This window comes from Etheostoma spectabile, chromosome 21, assembly GCF_008692095.1.
Source record: "Etheostoma spectabile isolate EspeVRDwgs_2016 chromosome 21, UIUC_Espe_1.0, whole genome shotgun sequence".
In the NCBI taxonomy this organism is placed as follows: domain Eukaryota; kingdom Metazoa; phylum Chordata; class Actinopteri; order Perciformes; family Percidae; genus Etheostoma; species Etheostoma spectabile.
In genome coordinates, this window is record NC_045753.1 from 19,583,642 (window position 1) to 19,606,133 (window position 22,492).

At 38.5% G+C, this 22,492-nt stretch overlaps 3 protein-coding genes across 6 annotated transcripts; all 3 read right to left on the bottom strand.

Moving 5' to 3' along the window:
- Positions 1-1,052: 1,052 nt before the first annotated feature.
- Positions 1,053-10,108, bottom strand: smarcd2 (SWI/SNF related BAF chromatin remodeling complex subunit D2). The gene is made up of 13 exons (XM_032502475.1): positions 9,517-10,108; positions 8,292-8,494; positions 6,371-6,413; positions 6,146-6,268; positions 5,729-5,848; positions 4,979-5,074; positions 4,661-4,762; positions 4,391-4,552; positions 3,907-4,004; positions 3,487-3,622; positions 3,257-3,379; positions 2,444-2,545; positions 1,053-2,329 (listed from the first exon to the last, which is right to left on the bottom strand). Exons 1-13 carry the CDS (start codon positions 9,655-9,657, stop codon positions 2,276-2,278), a joined length of 1,503 nt encoding a protein of 500 aa, XP_032358366.1. The 5' UTR covers positions 9,658-10,108; the 3' UTR covers positions 1,053-2,275.
- Positions 5,971-22,315, bottom strand: LOC116671299 (upstream-binding factor 1-like protein 1). 2 transcript variants are annotated; one of them, XR_004327240.1, is made up of 17 exons: positions 22,038-22,315; positions 21,713-21,888; positions 21,228-21,305; positions 20,840-20,995; positions 20,675-20,739; positions 20,501-20,579; positions 20,217-20,269; positions 19,268-19,409; positions 19,125-19,166; positions 18,974-19,042; positions 18,576-18,631; positions 18,248-18,437; positions 18,098-18,145; positions 17,931-18,005; positions 17,635-17,706; positions 17,397-17,548; positions 5,971-5,981 (listed from the first exon to the last, which is right to left on the bottom strand). XR_004327240.1 is itself a non-coding variant. In XM_032502486.1 (16 exons), exons 1-16 carry the CDS (start codon positions 22,069-22,071, stop codon positions 17,501-17,503), a joined length of 1,383 nt encoding a protein of 460 aa, XP_032358377.1. In that variant the 5' UTR covers positions 22,072-22,315; the 3' UTR covers positions 17,086-17,500. The 2 variants fall into 2 exon arrangements, 1 of the variants encoding a protein (XP_032358377.1); XM_032502486.1 differs by lacking the exon at positions 5,971-5,981 and having other exon boundaries at positions 17,086-17,548.
- On the bottom strand, positions 10,988-16,369 carry atxn7l3b (ataxin 7 like 3b). 3 transcript variants are annotated; one of them, XM_032502546.1, is made up of 9 exons: positions 15,942-16,106; positions 15,536-15,582; positions 15,292-15,415; positions 14,997-15,129; positions 14,592-14,763; positions 13,382-13,482; positions 13,221-13,243; positions 13,035-13,080; positions 10,988-12,098 (listed from the first exon to the last, which is right to left on the bottom strand). In XM_032502546.1, exons 3-9 carry the CDS (start codon positions 15,340-15,342, stop codon positions 12,019-12,021), a joined length of 606 nt encoding a protein of 201 aa, XP_032358437.1. In that variant the 5' UTR covers positions 15,343-15,415; positions 15,536-15,582; positions 15,942-16,106; the 3' UTR covers positions 10,988-12,018. The 3 variants fall into 3 exon arrangements, with proteins under 3 accessions (XP_032358437.1, XP_032358439.1, XP_032358436.1); XM_032502548.1 differs by lacking the exon at positions 15,942-16,106 and adding an exon at positions 15,682-15,710; XM_032502545.1 differs by lacking the exon at positions 15,942-16,106 and adding an exon at positions 16,124-16,369 and having other exon boundaries at positions 11,168-12,098.
- Positions 22,316-22,492: the final 177 nt, after the last annotated feature.

Consider the following 22,492-nt stretch of genomic DNA (forward strand, 5'->3'; position numbering starts at 1 on the left):
CGACAGTCCTATTGGACTACTGTTAGAATTCATATTATGACAAGAACCAATCAGCTAAGTAAAGAGAAACAAGTGGCCATCATTACTTCAAGAAATGATGGTCAGTCAGTCTTGAAAATTGCGAAAACTTTGAATGTGTCCCCAAGTGCAGTCGCAAAAACCATCAAATGTTACAACAAAACTAGCTCACATGAGGACCGCCCCAGGAAAGGAAGACCAAGAGTCACCGCTGGACCGCAGAGTGAAGGCAAAAGGGCCAACAAGTGCTAAGCATCTCTGGGAACTCCTTCAAGACTGTTGGGAAACCATTTCAGGTGACTACCTCTTGAAGCTCATCAAGAGAACGCCAAGAGTGTGCAAAGAAGTGATCAGAGAAGGGTGGCTACTTGGAAGAAACTAGAATATAAGAGATGTTTTCAGTTATTTTTTTTTTTTTAAGTACATAATTCCATTTGTGTTCATTCATAGTTTTGATGCCTTCAGTGAGAATCTATTGTAAATAGTCATGAAAATAAAGAAAACGCATTGAATGAGGTGGTTCCAAACTTTTAGCTTGTACTGTGTGTGTATAAATGCGCACATCGCCACCTTGTCTTTTTCAGTCCAGTTTTAACCGCTAGTGTTTTCACTTCTACTTTTTTGTTAACACCTTATTTTACTAACTTCAACGTTATGCAAAGCTTAGCTAGCTAATTTACGCATACAAACACATGTACCATTTCTAAACTGATTTGGTCACATCTGTGCTTTGTACCATTTTCACCTTACAAGCAGAGTTGTAGATCTATGAAGAATGTACATTGTGTATTTGGTTGGCCGGTATTTGAGGAGTAACTGTATCCAGGTAAGACCAGCTCTACCTGTTTAGACCGCGGCTCTCACAGGAACCTGATCTCCTCAACCAACCCTAACGTGCACACTCATGGCATGAGCCCAGCTTTTGGCATAGAGCTGAGGCTACACTGTAAAAGGTATGAGTATAAGCCAGCACCATCATATGAATAACACAATGGGCAACATTTTATATAAATTGTTTTGTGTATCATGAAATAAACATCTGTAAGTATATTTATTGTAAAAAAAGAAAATGCTCCAAATGTATAAAAGATAAAAGGCATTTGATTGATACAAAACATGCAAACATTTTTCAAAGAGATTGTACGAAAAATATGTGTCTCAAATTCTAAGTGCCTTCTTCACAAAACAAATTTTGGCACTATACCTGTTAACATGAAATGTTTGAAAAATGTCAGAAAACCCTTTCATACAAAACCTTAACTAAATTGCATTTCAATGAAAAATTAACTTGTGAAACTATAAACTTTACACAACAATTTGGTGCTTTGTTTAGTTGACACACTACAAGTGAATTCCTATTTTATTAATACCAGTTGACCTTCTTAGGAGGTATGGATATTCCAGGAAGAACCCTTCAGTCCAAACAGCCGGCCACAGTTCGTCTTTCTGACATAACAATAACCCCAACAACCCCAGTAACAAACAAAACAGAATGTAAACATCCAAGAAGTACAAAAAAGAGCTGCTGAATTACAGCAGGACAGAGTGGACTCAATCAAAAAGCTCATTCTTTTCCCAAAGTAGAGCTGTCCTGAAAATCCTGCTTTCTTCCACAGCAGAAAATATTTCAAATAGCATATCCACCGATCTATTAAAAAAAATATATATTGTTGGCATATTGTTTTTAGTTCTTTTCCAAGTAATGAGACACCTTAAAAACTCCTACATTTTTCTTTTCTAAATATATTTTTGAAATTAAAATATATACATTTGTTGTATCCAATGTTTTGTATAAAATGTTTATATATATATATATATATATATATATATATATATATATATATATATATATATGGTTATGGCTTTCAAATGTGAAGGTAAACAGACTCTTTTCACATCAGCACACAATGTGATGGTTAAGAACATCTAGTCAGCACCAATGCTTAAAATGAACCATAAACAAAACATATTGCAAGACAAGGCAAAGATTATTTGAACAGGCTCAAAATGACAGACAATGCAAGGCAAATATATTATTAGCGACATGTTAATCATCACTTTGGTCCACAGACACTTTGGTGATTTTAGAACTATTATCTTATAGGTTTCCCACTTACAAGCTGGTTTGTCAGACCATGTCAGTGAGGATGGCTTTGTGAATATTTAAGCTGCAACATTAGCTTATTTCTTTTTCAAGCAAATTCCAATTTTGACTGAGTAGACTTGTAGCTGGCTGCGACATCTCTGGAATACGTCTTTAGGTGAGTCGGATCCCCAGCACCTGCTCCAACTCTTGTCTTCTCTGCTGCACCTGGAACAACAAAGAGATATTGTTAGTGCATATTAAAAGTAATAATAATCTACACCTTACCAAATAATTATCAAACATGCACATTGTTAAGCAGAGCATTAGGTAATTCCTTACTTTGGAGTAAACGTATCTGCCCACTGCCTCTGGTACCCAAGGAGCCTGGTAGAACTCGGCCCTCCTCTCCTCCTCTGGGTTTCCTGTCACATCAGTCATCAACTGACAAAAACATTTTTTTTTTTATCATTAAACACGAGAAACCAAATTTTCATGAATACAGCAAACTGTTTCATTCCCAAATGCCAAAATAATGTTCAAGGCATCAAAGTCCCTCCATTTATGATTTTGAGTACAACTGATTGAACAAAAACAAAACTTTGTTCAGGGTTGTCATGAAGATACAACAGCATTATAAGCTTAAAGAAGTGGAGGAGAAAAGAATATGGCGCCCAACCGATAACAGACTTTTAAGGCCGATATCGATACAAATATTTGGTGATTTTAAAATCCGATATTCTGATAAATCAGACAATACATATTTAAAAAAATAATCCAGAAATGCGAAACAAAACATGAAGAGATTTCCCTAACATTAATTATTTGTAGTAAGTCATGAGTCCTCACTAAAATAATATGATAATGCAGTATAAAAATAAACTTGTTTATTTTATTGTTGCAACAGAACAGAGGAACATCAAAATAAATTAAAGTTGTGATAAGTAAAATGCATAGAAATACAAACTTAAGATGAAACTTAAAGGGTCAAACACTATGAAACATAGTACGTGTATGAGAAGCAGAAGTTTAATGGAACGTTTCAGGCAAACGTGTAAAATTTGAAGCATTTGTAACGGTGTGTCACAAAAGCCTATCAGTGTTTAGAGTCTTAGAAACATGTACAGTACATTAATTGTGGGGTTAAATGTTTACCTTCAGATCTCTGCACTGAGACTTGAGCCAGTCTTGGATGAAGTCCTGTGGTTTATTGCTGAAGCTCAGCATAAAGTCTCTCTCGGTCTTCAGCTGGTTGATGTACTCAATCGTCTCATGGATCTGCAGTGAACACAACCAGTACAGTTATACATAAGACATTTCAAACAAACAAGATTTGTATTTTTATCCAAAAGCCAGCGAGGTGCAGGCATTTGCGATTGACTGACCTTCATCTCCAGGGCAGCAATTTCCTGTTGGTTGGTTGTAGAGGACAGGAAACCGTTCATTTGGCCCTTCAGTGGGTCATCCACCTCCACATCAATGTCATAGCACGCTGTCTTCTTCTGATCTGTGGGGTCCACACTGATCGGAGGAGACGGACAGACAGCAAAACCGAATTCAAGTCAAGAGTGATGTTGATGTAGACAGAGAATAAGTATTGATGGCCCAAATCATAAAGCTGAATAAAACAAAAAAATCATATAAATACATTGTGGTTAAAAATGAGAGTTTTTCTTTGGAAATACTTTTGGAAACACTTTGGAAGATTCTAGATATGAGATCCTGACAACACTGTCAATTCAACACTCACACACATAACGCATGTACAAACACAGATGGAGGGATAATGATCCACACTCCGCTACCTAATCATGTGATTGATAATGATGGGGTCAGGGTGCTGCAGCAGGCCGGCCAGTTTCATGGGAATCTCGGAGAACCTCATACGAGGACAGCCGAAGATCTGAACAGCATTTGGTTAGAAAACGTAAAGTTTTGTTATCATTTTATCTCTTTGCAAGCCTTCAAAAGTGAGAAAACTAACATAATACATGTATATTATTTGCACATTTAAAGTCCTTTACAGTCATTCAGTGCAGTTTGTATTAGTTTTTGCAAATTAGCAATAGGTACCTTGTGCAAATTCAAAGCAACAAACTATTCATTTATGATATAAATGACCAATTTACGGAAAAAATAGGTAATTGTATGCATAACATTTATTCTTGATATAAAAGACATACTAAATGATTTTGAAAGAATTTTTCAATGTCAAAGTAACACTGGGAAATGCGTAAGGGGTGACCTAGCATTCTGCTGCTTGGCGTAGCCTCAAAAACATTCCATTACCTGTCTGAAATAGCGGTTGCAGTTGATGTACTCCTTCTCGTGACAATCCTGCAGCTTGTTGTTCTTGATGTAGAGCCAAAGAGCTTGCATGATGCTGGCCCGCGTCTGTGTGTGCACACCCAGCAGACGAGCCAACCGTGGGTCCAGTTTGTACTGAGGAGGCTGAAAAGAAAAAAAAAAAGAATTGGGGTAAAGAAAGTGGTTGTTGCTTATTATACCATCCAGGCAAACGACTGTTGGCAAGACGGTCACTAAGCAAATGTGTGGTACCTGGTGGTCGAGCATGAGCAGAAGGGTGCATTTAACATTCACGTCGCCGGGCCTTTTGACCTGGAAACCATCCGTCTCCTGAGTGGTGGGCATTCTGTGCCACTAAAGATAAAATAAAGAGATCAATTTTCAAGTTCAATTAGAGTTCAAACTAAATCTTAATTGCTCCATTATTGTTTTTGAGTGTGAGAATCCCAGTTATGTATGGACTTTTGACCATGGCAAAACATATTGTTTGATGTAATTTTAAAATATGAAAGAACTTAAAAAGTTTAATGATTCCGGATGAAAAGTATGCTAAAAAGTGTGACGTCATACCTCTACTAAATGGTTGTCCGGTCCATAGAGCTCCTTATCGAGCTCAATCACTAGGCTTTTGAAAAAAGATGAGAACTTCTTCTTCTGCTTGCCAGGCTAGAAACAAAAAAATGCAGAAAAAGTGTGAAAAGACAAGCAACAAGATTGTTATCTATGGCTCCTTATCATGCCTTGTCAGTCTGTGCAGCTGCATTGTTTAGCTCTGACCACATTGGGGATGGCGAAGCACAGAACTGTAGACAACTAGAAAAAGCTGTTGCACCCCCGCCTTCTCCAAAGCAAAGTTAAAGTCTGTTTGCACAACATGACCCCTTTCACTCCTTCCCTCACATCCCTTTACTTTTTCTGTTACTCCATGCGAAACTCCCACGCATGCCTAAACCAAATGAGCCAGAGGAGAAAAAAAATCCTCCTTCATGTGGCCCCAGATGACACAATGAGTTGAACTGGAATTGATGGAGGGAGGGGAGGCTTGTCAGCTCATGGTATGTAACGGCCAGTGGTTTCAATTCCTTGTTTCAAAAGAGAACATGAGCTTGTGTGTGTTAGGAGTTGTGGGGTGGAGTGGGGAAAGCTGTAAACACACATCTGGTTGCATGGCCTGAGCCAAGGACACTGGCCAACCAGAGCTGAGTGACTGAAGTTTTCAGAAACACAATAACACAGACTGAAATACTTGGGACTCAGACCACACTGAGACGGTGGCGAAACAGAGCACAAAGATTAGAATGAAGAAAGTTGTTCACTTACTTCCTCCAGAAGTTTCCCCTCCACCCTCAGTTCCCAGGAGGACACCTTCTCTGCCTCCTCTCCCTCTGGCTTGCAGGGGGTGTACGTGTTAGAAATGTAGATCCTAAGCTTGCGTTTTTGCTGTTTCATAGAGATGAAAAAGCAAATATATCAGGAACTGTTTCTCAAACAAAAATGAACAATGAAAAATATGAATAAGATTAATTTGGGAATTTGACTTTTAAACTGCACTTGGTGATTGGTGAAGACAGACCTTGGACAGAACATGACAGTGCCAACTATATAGTTACGTACAGTTATAGTATAGTTACTATAGTTATAGTCCTTAAGATTTTCATGAGTCAAACTCTTCAGCATTAGATAAAACTGGAAAGTAAAAAAAAAAAAAGGTGATAATGCACTTTCATGAAGAGGTACCATAATGGGCTTCTTGATGGCTTCCTGGATTTCCATTCGCTTTCGGGCGATGGTCTGATCCAGTTTCCTTTCAAAGGCCAAGAGATCCATGTAGGCCTGGGACTCTGGGACCAGATCTCGGATCTAAAGAGCCAACAGCATGACATGAACATTAAGGCAACACAGCCGACGGCGAACAAACGGAATCAATCTGAAATATGATTCAGAGGGTCAAAACTTTCTTACCCTCTGCGGAAGAACCTTGTCAGCCATCTTGCGTTTTTTTGCCCTAAAATCACAGAGAAAATATAATAAATAATAATGATTTCCAAAATACTGTATGTTTATTTTGCCAAAACAAACACATACATAAAATGACCACATGCACCATATGTTTTTTCTAAAATACAGAATGGGGTGGTAGTAGCTCAGTCCATAGGGAGTTGGGTTGGGAACCGGAGGGTTACTGGTTCAAGTCCCCGTACGGACCTAAGTATGGTGGTGGACTGGTAGCGGGAGAGGTGCCAGTTCACCTCCTGGGCACTGCCAAGGTGCTCTTGAGCAAGGCACCGAACCCCCAACCGCTTGGGGCGCCTTTCCATGGGCAACCCCCTCACTCTGACATCTCTCCATTTAGTGCATGTATAGGTACTGAGCATGTGTGTGTAATTCAGGCCTGTGTGTAATAACAACAGAGTGAAAAGTGTAGTTTCCCCTTGTCGGATTAATAAAAAATAAAAAAAAAATCTAATGGCTAAAATATATTACTTAGTCAAGGACATACTGCACAGTGTTGAGGCAGCATCATTTAGCATTTGCCCTTTTTAAAGAGAGACCTTAATTAACTAATTTACAAGGAATTGACCACACACACACAGATTAACAGAAATCCCCCCAAATGAGTGCCTTAGGCTCTAACTCATTATTGCTACCAACTTCATAAAAGCAGCTTTGTTTGTTTAATTAAATTACACTGTTCCTCCTCATGACTAAATTGAATTCCCTAGCTCTTTAATGAGAATTGCAATGGTTGCTTCTGGCGCTGTGGACCACCAATTCTCCTATACTGACAACGTTGTTAGGAGATAAAAGCTTTAAAGACAAGAAGTTCATTGTGGATGAAACTTTTTAAGTGCCACCTCACATCATGGATCACCACATTTATGAGCATGGCATAACTAGGCCCTTTGAAGTCAAAAATACCCAGTCATGTCTGCTGCTTTGAAAGCAGTCATGAGATACTCCTACCCTCGTGTCTGTCTGATCTGAGCTGTTTTTAACAACACAGTAACTCCACAAACAGACCACAGAGAGAAAAACACATCCTGAAGAAGAGTGGTGCTGTTTTATTGTTAATGAGCCACAGCATGCAAAATTAGCCACTGACTACTACGATGTTATGTATGAAAAGATATATTTACAATTCAATGACAAGACATTTTGTAGGTTTGGACTATGGATTCTAACTTGAATAATATTTGCCACTGGTTGTACTGTAATTATGTTAATTTAGAATATTTTAAGTACACACACTTACTGCTGTAGGTTTTGTCCTGGGTGAGGTAAACATTACTAGTAAGTAATGCTTTGTTTTAGTCAGTCAAAGACAGAAAATTAGGTTTTGGATCTCAAAGTTTCAAGAAAAAAAGTGATGTGCATGACAGAGGTTGCAGTATTGCGAGAAAACAATGAATTGTTGTTAATTTATTGTTACTGTAAAAAGGAGCCTGGCAATCGTTACTGTTATAATTGTTGAGTCGATCAATTAATTGGTAATAATAATTGTGTTAATTGAGTCATTTAATAAGTAAAAATTTAAAAATCTAGTTCTACCTTCTCAAATGAGAGGAGTTGCTGCTTTTCTCTGCTTTATATCATCATAAATGAAATGTATTGGTTTTATACTGTTGTCCACAAAAAACAAGCAATTACAAAATTGCATTTTCACTCTTTCTGATTTTGTTAACCACATTTTTTAATGGAGAAAATAATCCACAAATTAATGGACAATGAAAATAACTGTTAGTTGCAGCTCTTTTTAAGTTTAAATCTCAGGCAGCGCCATTCCTTGATCTGACCTCAAGCTGTCTTGATCAATCAACCTTGGTATTATTCCTCTCCCTCTCTTCTCCTCTCACACAAACGCTTTCACTTCTCCACAGTTTACCCTCGTCTTAGGCCTCCCAATGCCTCTTGCTGCTGCTGTTGATGCAGATGAAGGAACCGTTTCCTAGAGGTGTCCATGCTTGGAGGCCCCATGCCTGGCCCTTGCCGCATGGACATGTTCCCTCCACTATAAGAAGGACCAGGCAGCTGGCCCCCCATTGACCCCATGGGGCCCCCGACTCTGTTGGGTGGCATGCCGGGGCGCTAAAGAAAAAGAGAAGCTGAAGCTATGATCTCAGGTTCAAGTACTGAAAAGTATCTTTCTGCAGAGCTTTTAAAGAAAATTGTGGTTATTAAAATAAGCATGTATACGCAGATACTATAGTTGCAGTTGTGTTACAGTGCTGGTTTACAATTGTATGCTCCCAATGCAATGGTTTTGAAATTACATTTACAACCAAGGTGAGCTGTATGTATGTGTGTATAATGGATATTTTCTCGATGTTCCAATCTTTTATCTCGTTATTATTCTGTTATAGTCTGATATAAACCAAATTGTAAATTCATCAACAATGTATGTTAATTTTCTTTTTCAACACTGCTGTTTTTTTTGTTTGGTCACTCCTTTAACAGTAAAACAAACATTTGAACCCGTATGGCTCTAATAACTAACAAACATTTGACAACGGTAATGTTGTGTATTAACTATAGATCACAATAAGCCGCAGATGGTGGTTAAACTGGGATAATGTATGCAGGCTTAGCTCTGACAGATGGTGGCGATGATTAACTTGCTCCTGTTTTCAAGCTAACTGACAGGAGGCTGATGGCAGCCATGTGATCTTTCACACATGCACAAAAAATTAATCGGTGATACTAATTATTATTAAACATCCAAATAACCTACTTAAGGTGCACAATGATCAATCCACTCTAAATGCCATATTAATAACATTACATTCAATTTATTGTTGGCAGTAAGTAACATTAATTACATAGCCTATTAAAATGCGGAAGTAGTGTCCACACCTTGATATTTTAAGAATGATGAGCTTTAAGGTTATTCATACTTTGATATGTCAGGCGACTGTCTTCAAATCGTTATTTTTGTATTCCTCTAAAATTAGGACTGCGTGTTCTGTTAAAACTTAGGGACACTTACTGAGCTAAACTAAATGTGAGGGTAACTTTATCTGTTAAGTCAATTTTACTGTGGCTTCTTAAAGTATAACTATGTTGTCTTGGCTGCTTTTATTCAATAAAGAGAAATTAAGCAAGAAACCAACCTGGTACTGTGGAGCGTTGTTCATGTTCCGAGAGTATCCCGCCGAAGATTGGGGCATACCTGGCATCCTCATACCCGCAGCGTGGCCAACATTCATGGGGTTCACGTTCAGATTCATAAATCCACCTCCTCTTGATGCCATCTTCTAGATCCACAAGTGTTTTAAAAGTCACGGGAACTTTTATCAAATGTCGGTCCGAATACGAATCTAGCAAGCTACTAAATAAACGTCGCTGGTACAAGTCCGAAAGTAGCGAGTTAGCTGACTACAGTTACCTTATATGAGGTCGGGTTGTGGTTTGACAGCAAGCACACTGTCATCACAAAAAGCTAGCTAATGTTAGCTAGCTAGCTAGCTAGCTCTTTTCGAGTTCCGGGATACGCTTCTCCTGCCTACAACTGCTTGTTTTCTGGACAAGCGGTGGCTGTGCTGTTGTTTGTCACCTCCTCCCCTTGTTCTCAAGCCTTTACATTGCTAATTAGCAGCTATTTCACTTTTAGGCTGAAGAAAAACATGATAACAAGTGCCTAACGACAAACTGTAAAGTATTATTGTAACTGCCAACACAACAATGCCAAATGATGCCTTCACAGATGTTGGAAATTTCGATGTTCAACATTTTTGCGCACATAGTGTGGTGCAAATTGAAATGTAAATCTGGGAATTAAAAACGGTGCCTGGGGTTGGGCGTTAGGGCAGCTGCATGCTTTGGCTGGTTAGTAATAATTAATAGGGATAGGAATAATACATTTTAGAATTATTATTATAATTACACTGATGCATCAGTGTGTAAGGCTGACAATGTTGTTGCAGCTGGTAACAGTGGAGCTAATTTTTAACTTCTTTATATAGGCTACTGATTAAAATAATGTATCTTAAACTATAATAATGCATCATTACTTTATTGATCATATTTTGTTTCAATTACCTGCAAAATAACTACAGCTTTCAGATAAATGTAATGGAGTAAAAAATCCATTATTTATACAATCATATCAGAAATATAGTGCAGTAAAAGTATAAAGTATCATAAAATGAAAATACTCAAGTAGTGGGATGGTAAGGTTTTCTGTGCTAAGCTTTCTTGTGAAATATTGAGCAATTTAACATCTTTGACCAATGGTTACACACCACACATAGCTGTTCAAGGATGGGTTGTTTAAAACATATGTTCTTTAGATGATATTGTCTATATTATATGATATATCTTAGATTAATTATGTTTTGAATGCCTTGTGGCCCACCAAGAGCCTGCATTAAGGATCCCCAACACACAAATGTATAAAATATTAGATTTCTGAGTTTAAGTGTAGCACATGAAGGCAGCATAACTGGCTTCCCTGGCAGTTTTCTGATCTGGGGAACTCAATGCAGAACACTTTGATTTAATCTTCAACTGTGTGAACTTCAGTGTGTACTATGTCTCAATTTCCGCAGAACAACATCTACCACAGCACTTCAATGAAATATAAACTTTCACAAAGGAACATGTCATGTATCATATGGTAACTGTATTAAAATAATTAAAACTGGAACAGACCTCTATATTTGATCAACAGCATCCCCTGGGGGTCATTTGGTCTTTAACTCTAAGTACTTGAGCAGGGTTAATATCAAAACCCTATTCAGTTTCAAGTTAACACGAGATGTATTGACAGGTAACAAATCATTTATTATGCTAGACAGATCAAACAAACTGAGCCATGATAGCAGCAATTCAACTATTGGAATATTTACACTATCACATCACACCAAAGATATATGTAACCCTTTACAATGTAAACACATGATACAAACACTTTTTTTGAGTGCTGGAAAACAAGCCGACCTATCCACCAAAAACAAAACACACCTGCTGTCTGCAGCAAATACCTGCATGTAGAATTAGGGGTTCATTTACTGAACATTTGCACAGGTGAATGACAAACAGAGTTGCTTCTCTCTCAAACACGGTATTGTAGTTCAACCCGAAGAACTACGAGCCCGACAGTGAATGTGAAAATAAAAGACAAACCATTAGTAATGATTGTCTTTGACATTATTTTTCAAAGAATGAGATTTTAAAAGATGAAAAAAAAAGAAGTACACCTAACGGACTAATAATTTCTGTATTAAAAAAAAAAACATACTGTATGTGCACACAGCTGCCTCTGTTTGGCCGCTGAATGAATGACAGCACAATCTACCTCTGTGCAGTGTAATTGTATACGGTGATATTCATTATTTTGGACTCCAGCAAAAATTGCGGAGAAAAAATAACTTAAACAAATAAAAATGAGTGTTGGTACAATGATTTTGTGAAAAACAATCTGTCAAGTATACAGTGGGAGGTCTGGACTGCTTCTGCAGAGCAGCATACGCCTTGAATGTCACCAATTACATCGACATCCATTGATTTTGCAACATAAAGAACCAAGGGTGAAGTGTTACTAGTCTTCCTGTGTGTGCACGTTGTGTATGTGCACACACCATGGTGAGATAATGTGTTTGTGGCTGAGTGTGTTATTGGGGGAAAGCCTCATCTTTCATCAGCATGCGCGGGCTCTCCTGGTTGTCCATGCGACGTCTCTGACTCATCATGCCTATGGAAATAAACATAAGGTTGGATGTCATTTAGCCACTTGTACTAGATAATTACAATGCTTTGAATAAGTATTTACATAATTTTACAATGTCTCTGATCAATGTAAGGCATGTTGGATGCATAGCTAAGAGACAGATATTTAAAACAATATTGACAGAATGAACCAAGTCCTAATCTAGGCATTAATTTAATAGACACAAAGAGGGTTCACTCCTTTACTCCAAAATCAAATAATTAAATCCTATTAAGCAAGATTTGTTAAAACATTAATACAAACCCCAATGAAGTTGTGTAAAACGTAAATAAAAACAGAATACAAGGGACGTCCCTGCTTACTTCAGACAATGCCAAGACACATTCTGCATGTGTTCCAACAGCGTGGCTTCATAGTAAGAGAGCAGGTTCTAAACTGGCATACCTGCAGTCCAGACCTGTCTCCCATGGAAAATGTGTGGCGCTTTATGAAGTGCAAAATTTGACTATGACCTGGACTGCTGAGCAACTGAAATCATACATCAAGCAAGAATGGGAAAGAATTCCCTCTACAAAGCTTCAATAATTATTGTCCTCAGTTGCTAAATGCTTTTTGAGTGTTAAAAGGAAAGGTGATGTAACACAGTGGTAAACATGCCCCTGTCCCGGCGTTTTGGGAATGAGTTGCAGGCATTAATTTCAAAATGAGTGAATATTTGCACAAAAATAAAACAGTTTGAACAATACATATCTTGTCTTTGTAGTGTTTTCAACTGAATATAGGTTGAAAAGGATTCGCAAATCTTTGTATTCTGTTTTTATTTATGTTTTACACAATGTCTTCATTGGAATTGGTGTTTGTATGTTAAAAATAACTAGCCAACAAATTGACCGGTTTCTTTAAACTGTGCACAAGTACAAACTACACACATCCACAAGAAGTTGATTCATTTCCACTTACTGCTTTTATGCTTGAATGATTTGGATCTTCTGGGTGAGTTTGGATTCTGAGGTGGAAAAAAAAAAATTCAGAAAAAAATCTATTTATGTGTTTATATATTAGAATTAAGGATTGTGGATTAAAAAAAAAAAACAGTGTCATGCGCCTCAAGATTGTTATATTAATCTTCAGGGGAAATGAAAGTACCTTATCAGATTTCCTTTTCTTGGCTGTAGAAGAAAGACATAACATTTCAAGATTTTAAAAAACATTTGAGTACTTTCATTCATGTTAAACTTCCTTAAAAAATTGCATTAACAATTAACATTCAGTATCACTAAAAAAGAAGTTAAGAACCAGCACATCACCTTTCTTTTCTGCCCCATAAGACCAGTCATTGTCGTTGACGTCGTCATTGTCCTCTTGGTCGCTCTCTGACTTGTTGTTGGTGTTGTTACCGGTGACTATTCTGTGAAAAAGGGAGGAATAAGATATGACACCAACAGTGACTCTCTGTCAATAACGGCCTGCCTATAAAACAAATAAATTCTGACCTAAAACTATTTCACAATGTTTTGTATCAGTCTAGTTTGTGATATATACAGAGCATAACTTCTCCAGTATGCGTAGCTACACAACATAAATACAGTACTTGTGCATTATCAAATTTTACTTTTACTGCTCATAGAAGGAAGCTGATTTTTACTGAGCTTACGGGACAAAGTAGTATCAGCAGTATCAGTAGTATACATACTACATACAGTGGTGCTCAAAAGTTTACATACACATGCTTAAGTTGACTAAAAAGAGGAATAAAAAAATGTTTGGAAATTTATTTTAATACCTAAATTAAAAAATGAGTAAAATCAACCTTAAGGACACCAATTTTTTTGTGTATGAATAACGTATTGTAAATAAATAAATGTTCTTATTTAAAATACAGGGGTCATAAGTATACATACCCCTATGTTAAATTCCATAGAGGCAGGCAGATTTTTATTATTAAGGCCAGTTATTTCCTGGATTCAGGATATTATGCATCCTGATAAAGTTCCCTTGGCTTTAGAATTAAATAGCCCCAATCCCCACATACTCTTCACCATGCTTAGAGATAGGCATGGGATACTTTCTATAAATCATCTCTCAATGCAAATCAAACCAGGTATTAGTATACTGCAAATAAAACCATGCCTATCTCTAAGCATGGTGAAGAGTATGTGATGATGTGGGGCTATTTTAATTCTAAAGGCCAAGGGAACTTTATCAGGATGCATAATCCTGAATCCGGAAATAACTGGCCTTTAATATAAAATCTGCTGCTCTATGGAATTTAACATAGGGGTATGTATACTTATGACCCCGTATTTTAAATAAGAAAATTTATTTATTACAATACGTTATTCATTCACAAAGAAAATTGGTGTCCTAAAGGTTGGATTTACCTCTTTTTTAATTTAGGTATTAAAATAAATTCCAAAACATGATTTTTATTCCTCTTTTTAGTCAACTTAAGCATGTGTATGTAAACTTTTGAGCACCACTGTATATCACTGGGGGTTGGCTGTTGTACTCTCATACCTGCGGTTGGCTATGCGGCTGCTGTTTCGTCCCATCCCCAGGCATTTCTCCAGATGTGGGGCGAAGCGTGAGGCAGCAATGCTTCGGCTGCAGTTGGGACATACACACTCTTTGTTTTTCCACTGGTTGTACACCTGGCCGAACACATCCAATCCAGGCTGGTCCACGATTTCTGGAAATTTAAAAGCAGGCCATAAACATCCCTGCTGTATCATATAGTTAGATGAAAGTCAAAATACACAAAATACCTATTGGTTTACAGAGAGATGGTTTTGCCTTGGCGGAAAGTTGCTTTCTTTGGACTTTTTTATTATATGGTTTCATTAACAAACAAGAAAACACACCAACTTGTTCACTACTCTTATTTATGTCACCTTTTTGTCACTAGGAAGACTTTGTGCTCACCAAAGTCCCTCATGCTTTCTTGGTCCGTGTCATCCACGAAAAAATAACCCTGCTTTACGGCCCGGTGGACCTCGAAGCAAAGACCCAGGCATGCATCCTCCACCAGGTCAGACAGGATGTCCTGAGCTAGGCCCTAGCAGGGAAGGGCCGGGGAAACAGAGACACAAGTCAGGCCACTGTCTGTGTGCGTGTGTGTGTGTGTGTGTATGTATCCCACAGTGTCTGCAGATGTGTGTGATGTTCATTTCCAAGGCTGTTCCAAATACTATTACACTTTGGCCTTGGTCTAATGTACCTCCAGCTTGCTGTTGTCCAGGCTGGACATTGAAACCTCCTCCATTTTCATTTGCCAGAACTACCAGATGAGCCGACTCTGCTGTGGTCATGCTGTAGAGCAGCAAGCATTGGCCAGAACAGGGCTGCAAGCAGGAGGGAAATACACTGTTAGCAGCACGGTGGCATTACATCCTGTTTAACCAAATCATGTAAATCAATGCATGGTCAACATCTGACGCCTTGAATGTGATACAGCTACTTACAACTGCACGTTGAACACTGCCAGGGACCTACTTCCCACGTTTATAACCTACGAATAACAAAAGCAGAACAAGTTGGCGTTGGCGTTGGTGTTGCAGCACTGTCTGCAAAACCCCAATAAACAGACACAGGTCATTTTCAAACGCACCACCCTGCTGCTCCGAGCATTACTGTCTCATGAAGGTAGCTTAGCAAAACCTTGCTGAGGAAAACAAAGAGTGAGGCTATGAATAGGCTGGAGGAACTGAACATGCCAAGAGGTTAACGTTACAAGAGGCGGTATCCTCCGGTCGACAGCAGCTACAGCTACGAGCTAAACATGCCCAATGTAGGAGACTAGGCTAAGGGAAATAGAAACAATGTAACACATTTGTAAGTGACTGAACGGGTTTGCTGTGGAAGAGTTACATTTGATCAGAGCGAGACTTGTCCCCGAACCCAACACCGCTGCTGCACTGCGGCTGTTCGCCTCCCAACGCCCCGTACAAACCCCGAAAGATCCAAAACAACACTTGCATCCCAATGTAAAGCCTACGTACGAGGAATACAGCAATCACAGCCACGCAAATTTGCTAATTGTGTTTATTTACCTATTTCAGCAGGCATCCATCTTTACATCACAGAGATCAGACAGTAGCAATCGATCGCTACACGAGTTTCCACCAAACGCTTCCTTTGCAGCACTGCCGGGGCTTTTCTCAGCCAACTTCAGTCACCCAGGCACTGCGCGTTACCCCGGGCAATTGAGGGGTTAAATTGGCCTATTGTTCAGATTTGTAGTAGTCATTTCAAAGCACCCTATTTGGTAACACTGGTTTGTGCTTTGTTATTTGAACTTATTATTTGCTGCATCAGGCCAAATGAATCACATATTTATGTAACATGTTTATTGGAAATAGGTCTTTTTTTCTGGGACATCCAAACAACAGCATGTGCAAGGGTCTATATCAATAAAAAAAACAATGCTTGACAAAGTAAATTCTTTTTTTTTCTCCACACAATTAAAACAAAAACAGTTATAATCCCAACATTTTGACCCCATCACATGTAAAATCAGACAATTTGAGTACTTTCAGTAAAATCCCCTCTCTAAAATATTTGTATACATTTTGTCATTGTTTAAAAACAAATTAGCAGAGTAATGGTACAATAAAGTGTCTTAATTTATGGACTAGCTCAGATGCATTATATTAACGGCCAGATTAATCCACTTGTGGGCCCCTACAAACCTTCCCCTTTCCACCAATCTGTGTGCATGGTTAACTGTGTTCCAATGGCCGATAATCAAACAGACCCATGTTTGCTGTGTGGTAATTTGAACAAAATAATTTTAGGGATATGCAGCATGTAAGCACAATGTAAACTGAAATAATGGTCTTAAAACATTACCTTTGCAGGGGGTCCTATTTTCACAAGGCTTTGAAATTTGATAATAACCGTTAAGGACCCAGATATGTAATTCTCAATTAGCTTCTTACTAATGGAGCCTGCATGAACACACTTTTCTGCCACAGTTACAACAGTTTTAGGTCTTTTGAAGCAGATTTAAAAAAATTCACTTGACTGTTAAATCCTTATATAATATATAAGGGTGTTTGTTTTTTCTAAATGTAATACTTCAAGGCCCTAATCATACCAGTTGATATTGTACTTTAGTCGTGCATATTCCCAAACAGTCTTACAATTTTTCACATTACAACCAGCTAATCGCCACATAGTATGTAAACCCGGGGTTTGTGTGGCCCCTGATGGTCTGGGGTCCTCGGGCACTTTGTAATCCAACCTTGGTTGTGGCACAATAAATAGAAGTGGTGATGGCAACCTTTCAGCCAAATAGCCAGGATACAATGTGGCATTAAGGACACTGGAGAGACTGCCCATCATCTCAAATGTGCTGCTTTTTACAGACCAAGTTGAAGATTCCAGCTCTGAACTTGTGTGCTGCTTCTGCTGTCCATCTCCTCCATTTAAAACACCTTGAACATGATAACGTCGTCGTCGTCTTCCTCCTCGACCTGTAGATCCACAATCCATTTTTATAACAACTGGAGATGCAAAAATAAATACAAAAGAACAAAAATTAACATTTAAGTGTTTGAACCTGATAACAGTCCGAATTGTCCTCTTCTTCTTCGTCACTGCTGCTGTCTTCAATGTCTTCGTCTTCTGAATCCTGTGTGGCATACAATAAATTAGGGCTGAAAATAAAGCTTTTTAAACCTGAGTGGACCACGTAGAATTTCTTATATAAATAAATGTATGTGGTGTATACATTCAGTTACATTTACCTCAAACGTCACTATAACACAGCCAGTCTGATCAGAGAGCTTTGCAGTGGTGTTGTTAAGAAGAGGATATTACTTTGTGTTGTGTTCTATCAACTACTGTTCAACTTACTGATGGTCTGTACTCCGCTCCAGATGGTTCTTCTCTGTCATCTTTCATTTGGTCAACATTAAGGAATTGCAATTTCTGCAAAGATAAGCTTATTGTCAATCTTAAAAAAAAATGTTTATGAAACACATGCACAAAATGGGTAATTGAATTGGTGTGTGTGTGCTTACACTGGGGTTACGTATTCGATAAGCTTCCTGCTCTGCTGCTGGCAATGTCTGTAGAAGGAAAGTTACACATTATGGAAAAACATTATGTTATGGAAAAAAAAACTGCCTAGAATATTAAAAACAAACATTAGAAGGACAGGATTATTATACCTTAAACCACTTCTGCAGCTCCCCCGCGTATTTATTTATGTTTTTACATACTTCCTCTTTGTAGCGCTGCTTCTCCCTATCGGAGAGGGCATGCCACATTTGGTTGACCTTGGTGAAGCGCTCATTTGAGTTTGGGAGTTTTTCCTTCATAACTTCCATCTGATTTTTGCAGAAAATGACATTTCCAGATCTGTGAGCAAAGTACAACAACAACAACAAAAATCAGTCACCAATTTATCTGCAGATAAACAACTGAGGGTTTGAGTCGCTGCAAGTTTTAATTCATTCTGGGAATTTCAAAACATATGTTGTTTGACGTCATGCTCACCGAGATGGCATCTTGGGCTCCCCAGGAAGTTTCCCTACAACTTTTCTTACAATGCTCTGCGTAATAATGACAAAATGTATTTACAGAAGAGGACATCAATCCAATATAGTTTTTTTTCCCCCAAAAGGAAGAGAGATCACAAACAACTCCCGCTGATTATAAACTGTTGAGGATTACGACACGGACAATTTACAATAGCAGGAAAAGCAAACAACTAGGTTTAATCAAACCAAAGAAAAGTTCCCTGAATGTTACCAAATTAGTCAACCAAGTATTAAAAACAGCCTTTCATACCTTTTGTTAACAGAAGTGACAACATGTCAAAAAGCACAGAACATTAGTTCTTAGGACTAACTACCAGCAGCCTATCTGTGCAGGAACTATGAATTACTTCTCACCTTATGCTCACAAGGTCTTTTGATGCCATTCTTATTTAATATCCGCTGCTGCTCCTCCTTATCAAAAATCTGAGAAACATAAACACCATCGTCACATAAAGTCTGACAGCATAAGCTCAACGCTGCAACTGTAGTCTTGTGAAGTACTTACCATTAGATATTTATTCAGCATGACCGAGTACTGTCTCTTCAACTGAAAGAAATGAACATGCAGATTTAAGTGATTTTTTACTGTAACACAACATACTAATCTTTAGTAGTACTGTTTTTACGAAACAGTTTGTGGGTGCATACCTCTCTGCAGCGAGTGCTGTACTCGTCCCTCTGTCTCGGAGACAAATCTCGCCAACGCTGGGCCCAGACACTCACGTAGGTATTTCCAGAGAAACCCGTCATGGACGCACGTTGCTCTTTGCAGAATAGATTATAACCATTGCTAAAGACACAGACAGAGACACCAAATGTGTTCAGCACCTTGTGATTTACTCAAAAAACTTCAATCATGCTAAGTGTATAACATAAAGCTGAGTCTAAATACAACAATCCACTACACTTTTGTTGCAAAGTTTCTTGAGTTTTGCTGGTTCTACAAAAGGGCTTCTTCATATCTAATGACTGGCAGGAAATTTCGACCATGTATCCCTTGGGAATGCCACGACCCCTAGTGGATGAGGATGTGTATGGAGGTCACCTTATGGGGGCACCACCCTTTCAGTGATGGCCCCTCTTTGCCAGGGAAAATGCACGCCACAAGCTGACCAGTTAAAGGATGATGGGAGTGGGTTTATATGGCTTCTGATGGTTTACACCAAATCAAAAAACACACCGCACTGTTTCTGCCAACACTTAAAAGTTGTGAGAACAACAATTAATATCAACCACAGCATCTCCATTACCTGCTAATGTTTAATTAGCAGACAGCAAGTGTGACTGCTTTAAGAACATACTTTGCTTTTGGCATTTTCTGAACTGGTGGCTCCAATAACATTTTCAACCACTATGGTGTCAGCAATAACTTTCATCTACTTAGCTGAAGCTTCACCATAAAAGTAAAAAACAAAAAAAGAAAAAAGAAAAAGAAATCACCTCACAGTTAAAGAGATGCACGCTGCAGATTTATGAACAAAACAAAGCAAAATAAGGGACTTCAATTTCAATCACTGTGTGTGTGTGTGTGTGTGTGTGTGTGTGTGTGTGTGTGTGTGTGTGTGTGTGTGTGTGTGTGTGTGTGTGTGTTGCTTACCACGGAGGCTTGGGAGGCAGGTCCTTTGCAACTTTAGTTTTCTCTTCACCCTGCTTTAGCAATAGAGATCAAACATTCATTTGAAGATAATTCATTAAGAATAAGAAGCAGTGTTAGTTAAGGTAATTGCAAATAAATATGCACCCTTCCAAATAACTACTGTATAAACTGTATACATTATATTAATATATATCTGGAAAGAAAAAAAGAATAAAATCCAGCTAACCATGCAAATAGTACACTATGGTTTGTGACGAGGTCTGTCTGATGTAACCATCACTTACATTGGGAGTGTCTGCAGAGAGTTTCTTCCTCTTTCGGCATGCTTTGGGCTCCCGGCTGGGAGGTAATTTGTATTGTTTCCTGAAAGACAAAGAGTTAGCTGACACTGAATTCACACAAGCGGCCTGGGCCAAGTCCCATATTCATATGGTATGTTGTGTCTGTTTATTTACAACCTGAACTGCCGCATCTTTTTCCTGTATCCCTCCATTGCAAGCTTAGATCTTTCCACATATTGAGCCTAGAAAATGTCAGTAATTCATAATTTTAAAATGGGAGGCCTTACGCAACACCACATGAGAAGAAGTTCTGTTTGAGCAGTAGCCTTTCACAGACTGTACCTTCTCTTCATCTGAGAGTGCCTTGTATTTCTTGATTAGGCACCTGAACCCCTTTCTGCGGCTCATATTTGGGTGCTTCTTGTGAAACTTGGCCCAGTTCTCCTCATAAAACATGGCATTTGGAGGGCTGGGTCTCTTCGGGAGCTCTGGATGCATCTGCGGGAAAAATTACTCAAACAAATTACCCGATGAAGCATGTGGTATTATTGGACATACCGTGCTGCAACCTATCAGCAATACATACAGATTTCTGTCTTTATCTGCAGTGTGAGTGAGCCCTCCACAGAGTGGATGTTTGAAGACTGATAAATCGTTATTGTTTTGAAGGGGATGTGTATTAGTATAAACTGACCTACATGGTATTTAAGCTTGATTGTGCCGTGCTTACCTTCATGTTCTTGACCGGATTGGAAATGACATCTTCAGCTTCAACGATGAGCTCTGTGAGGGTCCGAATCTTTCGCATCTGAGCAAGAACAACAAGGATATTACACTGTACTAACAACGTTTGTAATACTATTTTACTGAATAGTTTGATATAAATTGTAGTTTGTTGCTTTTCATCATCAAATTAGCTGTCTTTGTGATTAGCTGTGATATGTGACAACTGTGCAACATACTTTCAAATTCACGATAGCGCATATCAAAATGGTAATATGTAACATATTGGTAACAACGAATGTATATGGTTTAAATACTGTGATGACACAGGAACCCCAAGAGATGTACTGTTATATTGAACTTTTTATGAAGCAAGATTTGAACATCTACATTTCTATTACACCTAGGCAACACCATCGGCTTAAGTACATTATGTGATATCATTGAAAGCATTAGAACAACTACTGAGTGTTGAAACTGTTTTTGACTCACCTTCTGCAAAATCTCTCTCCACTTTTCTTGGCATGCTTCAGGAGAGAAAGGGGGGAAGGCCACCACATTCCAGTCCACACTCTTCAGTCCTTTGGTATATGCGCTCATTAGGTCATGCTCCGGGATGCTGGTTTTCATTGCAGCGAGAAGCTTCTGGAGGTTTGCCTTGGTCCACTCTGTAGTTATAGCATAGCACAGGGACAAAAAAAAAAAAAGACAGTTAATCATAATACAAGTGTGATTGACAAGCACGTCGTCTTGCAAAGGAAACCCCAACTACTTTTTTTTAGTAATTTGGGCAAAATAAGTATTTAATTATACCCACCACATTCTTCAGTCACAGTCTCAGTTCCACTCATTTCCCCAGAAAACGTGTTCCCTGCGGAAGTCTTTTTGTAGCTGGATGGGCAGAACTTCAGGTCGATATTTGTGACTCCCGGAAACTGTACAACAACAATAGCTAGTTGACTGAAACAACGGAGCTTAGGCTTTAGAAAATTAACCAAAAGCAAGCGATATTTGACCTAAATATGTATTTATTTACTGGCGTTGTTGCCGTTGCGTTGACAACATGTGTAGAATGCCTCCATTTTTGGTAGGCGGGTCTTTGCCGAGCGTCACCCAAATAAGACCGAAAGCAGCCAATGAGCTTCCTCTTCTTCCTTTTCTTTCTATTTATTGGCAGATCAGGTTAGAGCGTAGTTCATAACATGACACGTTTACCTTCATTCTTGCCTTGACTTTCTAAATCTCAAAATATATCTTCCTCTCTGAATTAGA

What these genes read in the sequence shown, in the direction of transcription:
- smarcd2 (XM_032502475.1), bottom strand. Translation starts at nt 9,657, where the DNA reads ATGGCATCAAGAGGAGGTGGATTTATGAATCTGAACGTGAACCCCATG. An exon ending in TTGGGAGGCCTAAGACGAGG is followed by an intron (nt 6,414 to 8,291) that starts GTAAACTGTGGA and finishes CTGTGATTTTAG; the next exon opens with GGCAAAAAAACGCAAGATGG. An exon ending in GCAACCGCTATTTCAGACAG is followed by an intron (nt 4,005 to 4,390) that starts GTAATGGAATGT and finishes AATGCTGTTCAG; the next exon opens with ATCTTCGGCTGTCCTCGTAT.
- atxn7l3b (XM_032502546.1), bottom strand. Translation starts at nt 15,342, where the DNA reads ATGAAAATGGAGGAGGTTTCAATGTCCAGCCTGGACAACAGCAAGCTG. An exon ending in TTATGGGGCAGAAAAGAAAG is followed by an intron (nt 13,244 to 13,381) that starts GTGATGTGCTGG and finishes TTTCTTCTACAG; the next exon opens with CCAAGAAAAGGAAATCTGAT. An exon ending in ATCATTCAAGCATAAAAGCA is followed by an intron (nt 12,099 to 13,034) that starts GTAAGTGGAAAT and finishes TTATTTCCATAG; the next exon opens with GCATGATGAGTCAGAGACGT.
- LOC116671299 (XM_032502486.1), bottom strand. Translation starts at nt 22,071, where the DNA reads ATGAGTGGAACTGAGACTGTGACTGAAGAATGTG. An exon ending in GGAGAGAGATTTTGCAGAAG is followed by an intron (nt 21,306 to 21,712) that starts GTGAGTCAAAAA and finishes GTTCTTGCTCAG; the next exon opens with ATGCGAAAGATTCGGACCCT. An exon ending in ATCGAATACGTAACCCCAGT is followed by an intron (nt 18,006 to 18,097) that starts GTAAGCACACAC and finishes TTATCTTTGCAG; the next exon opens with AAATTGCAATTCCTTAATGT.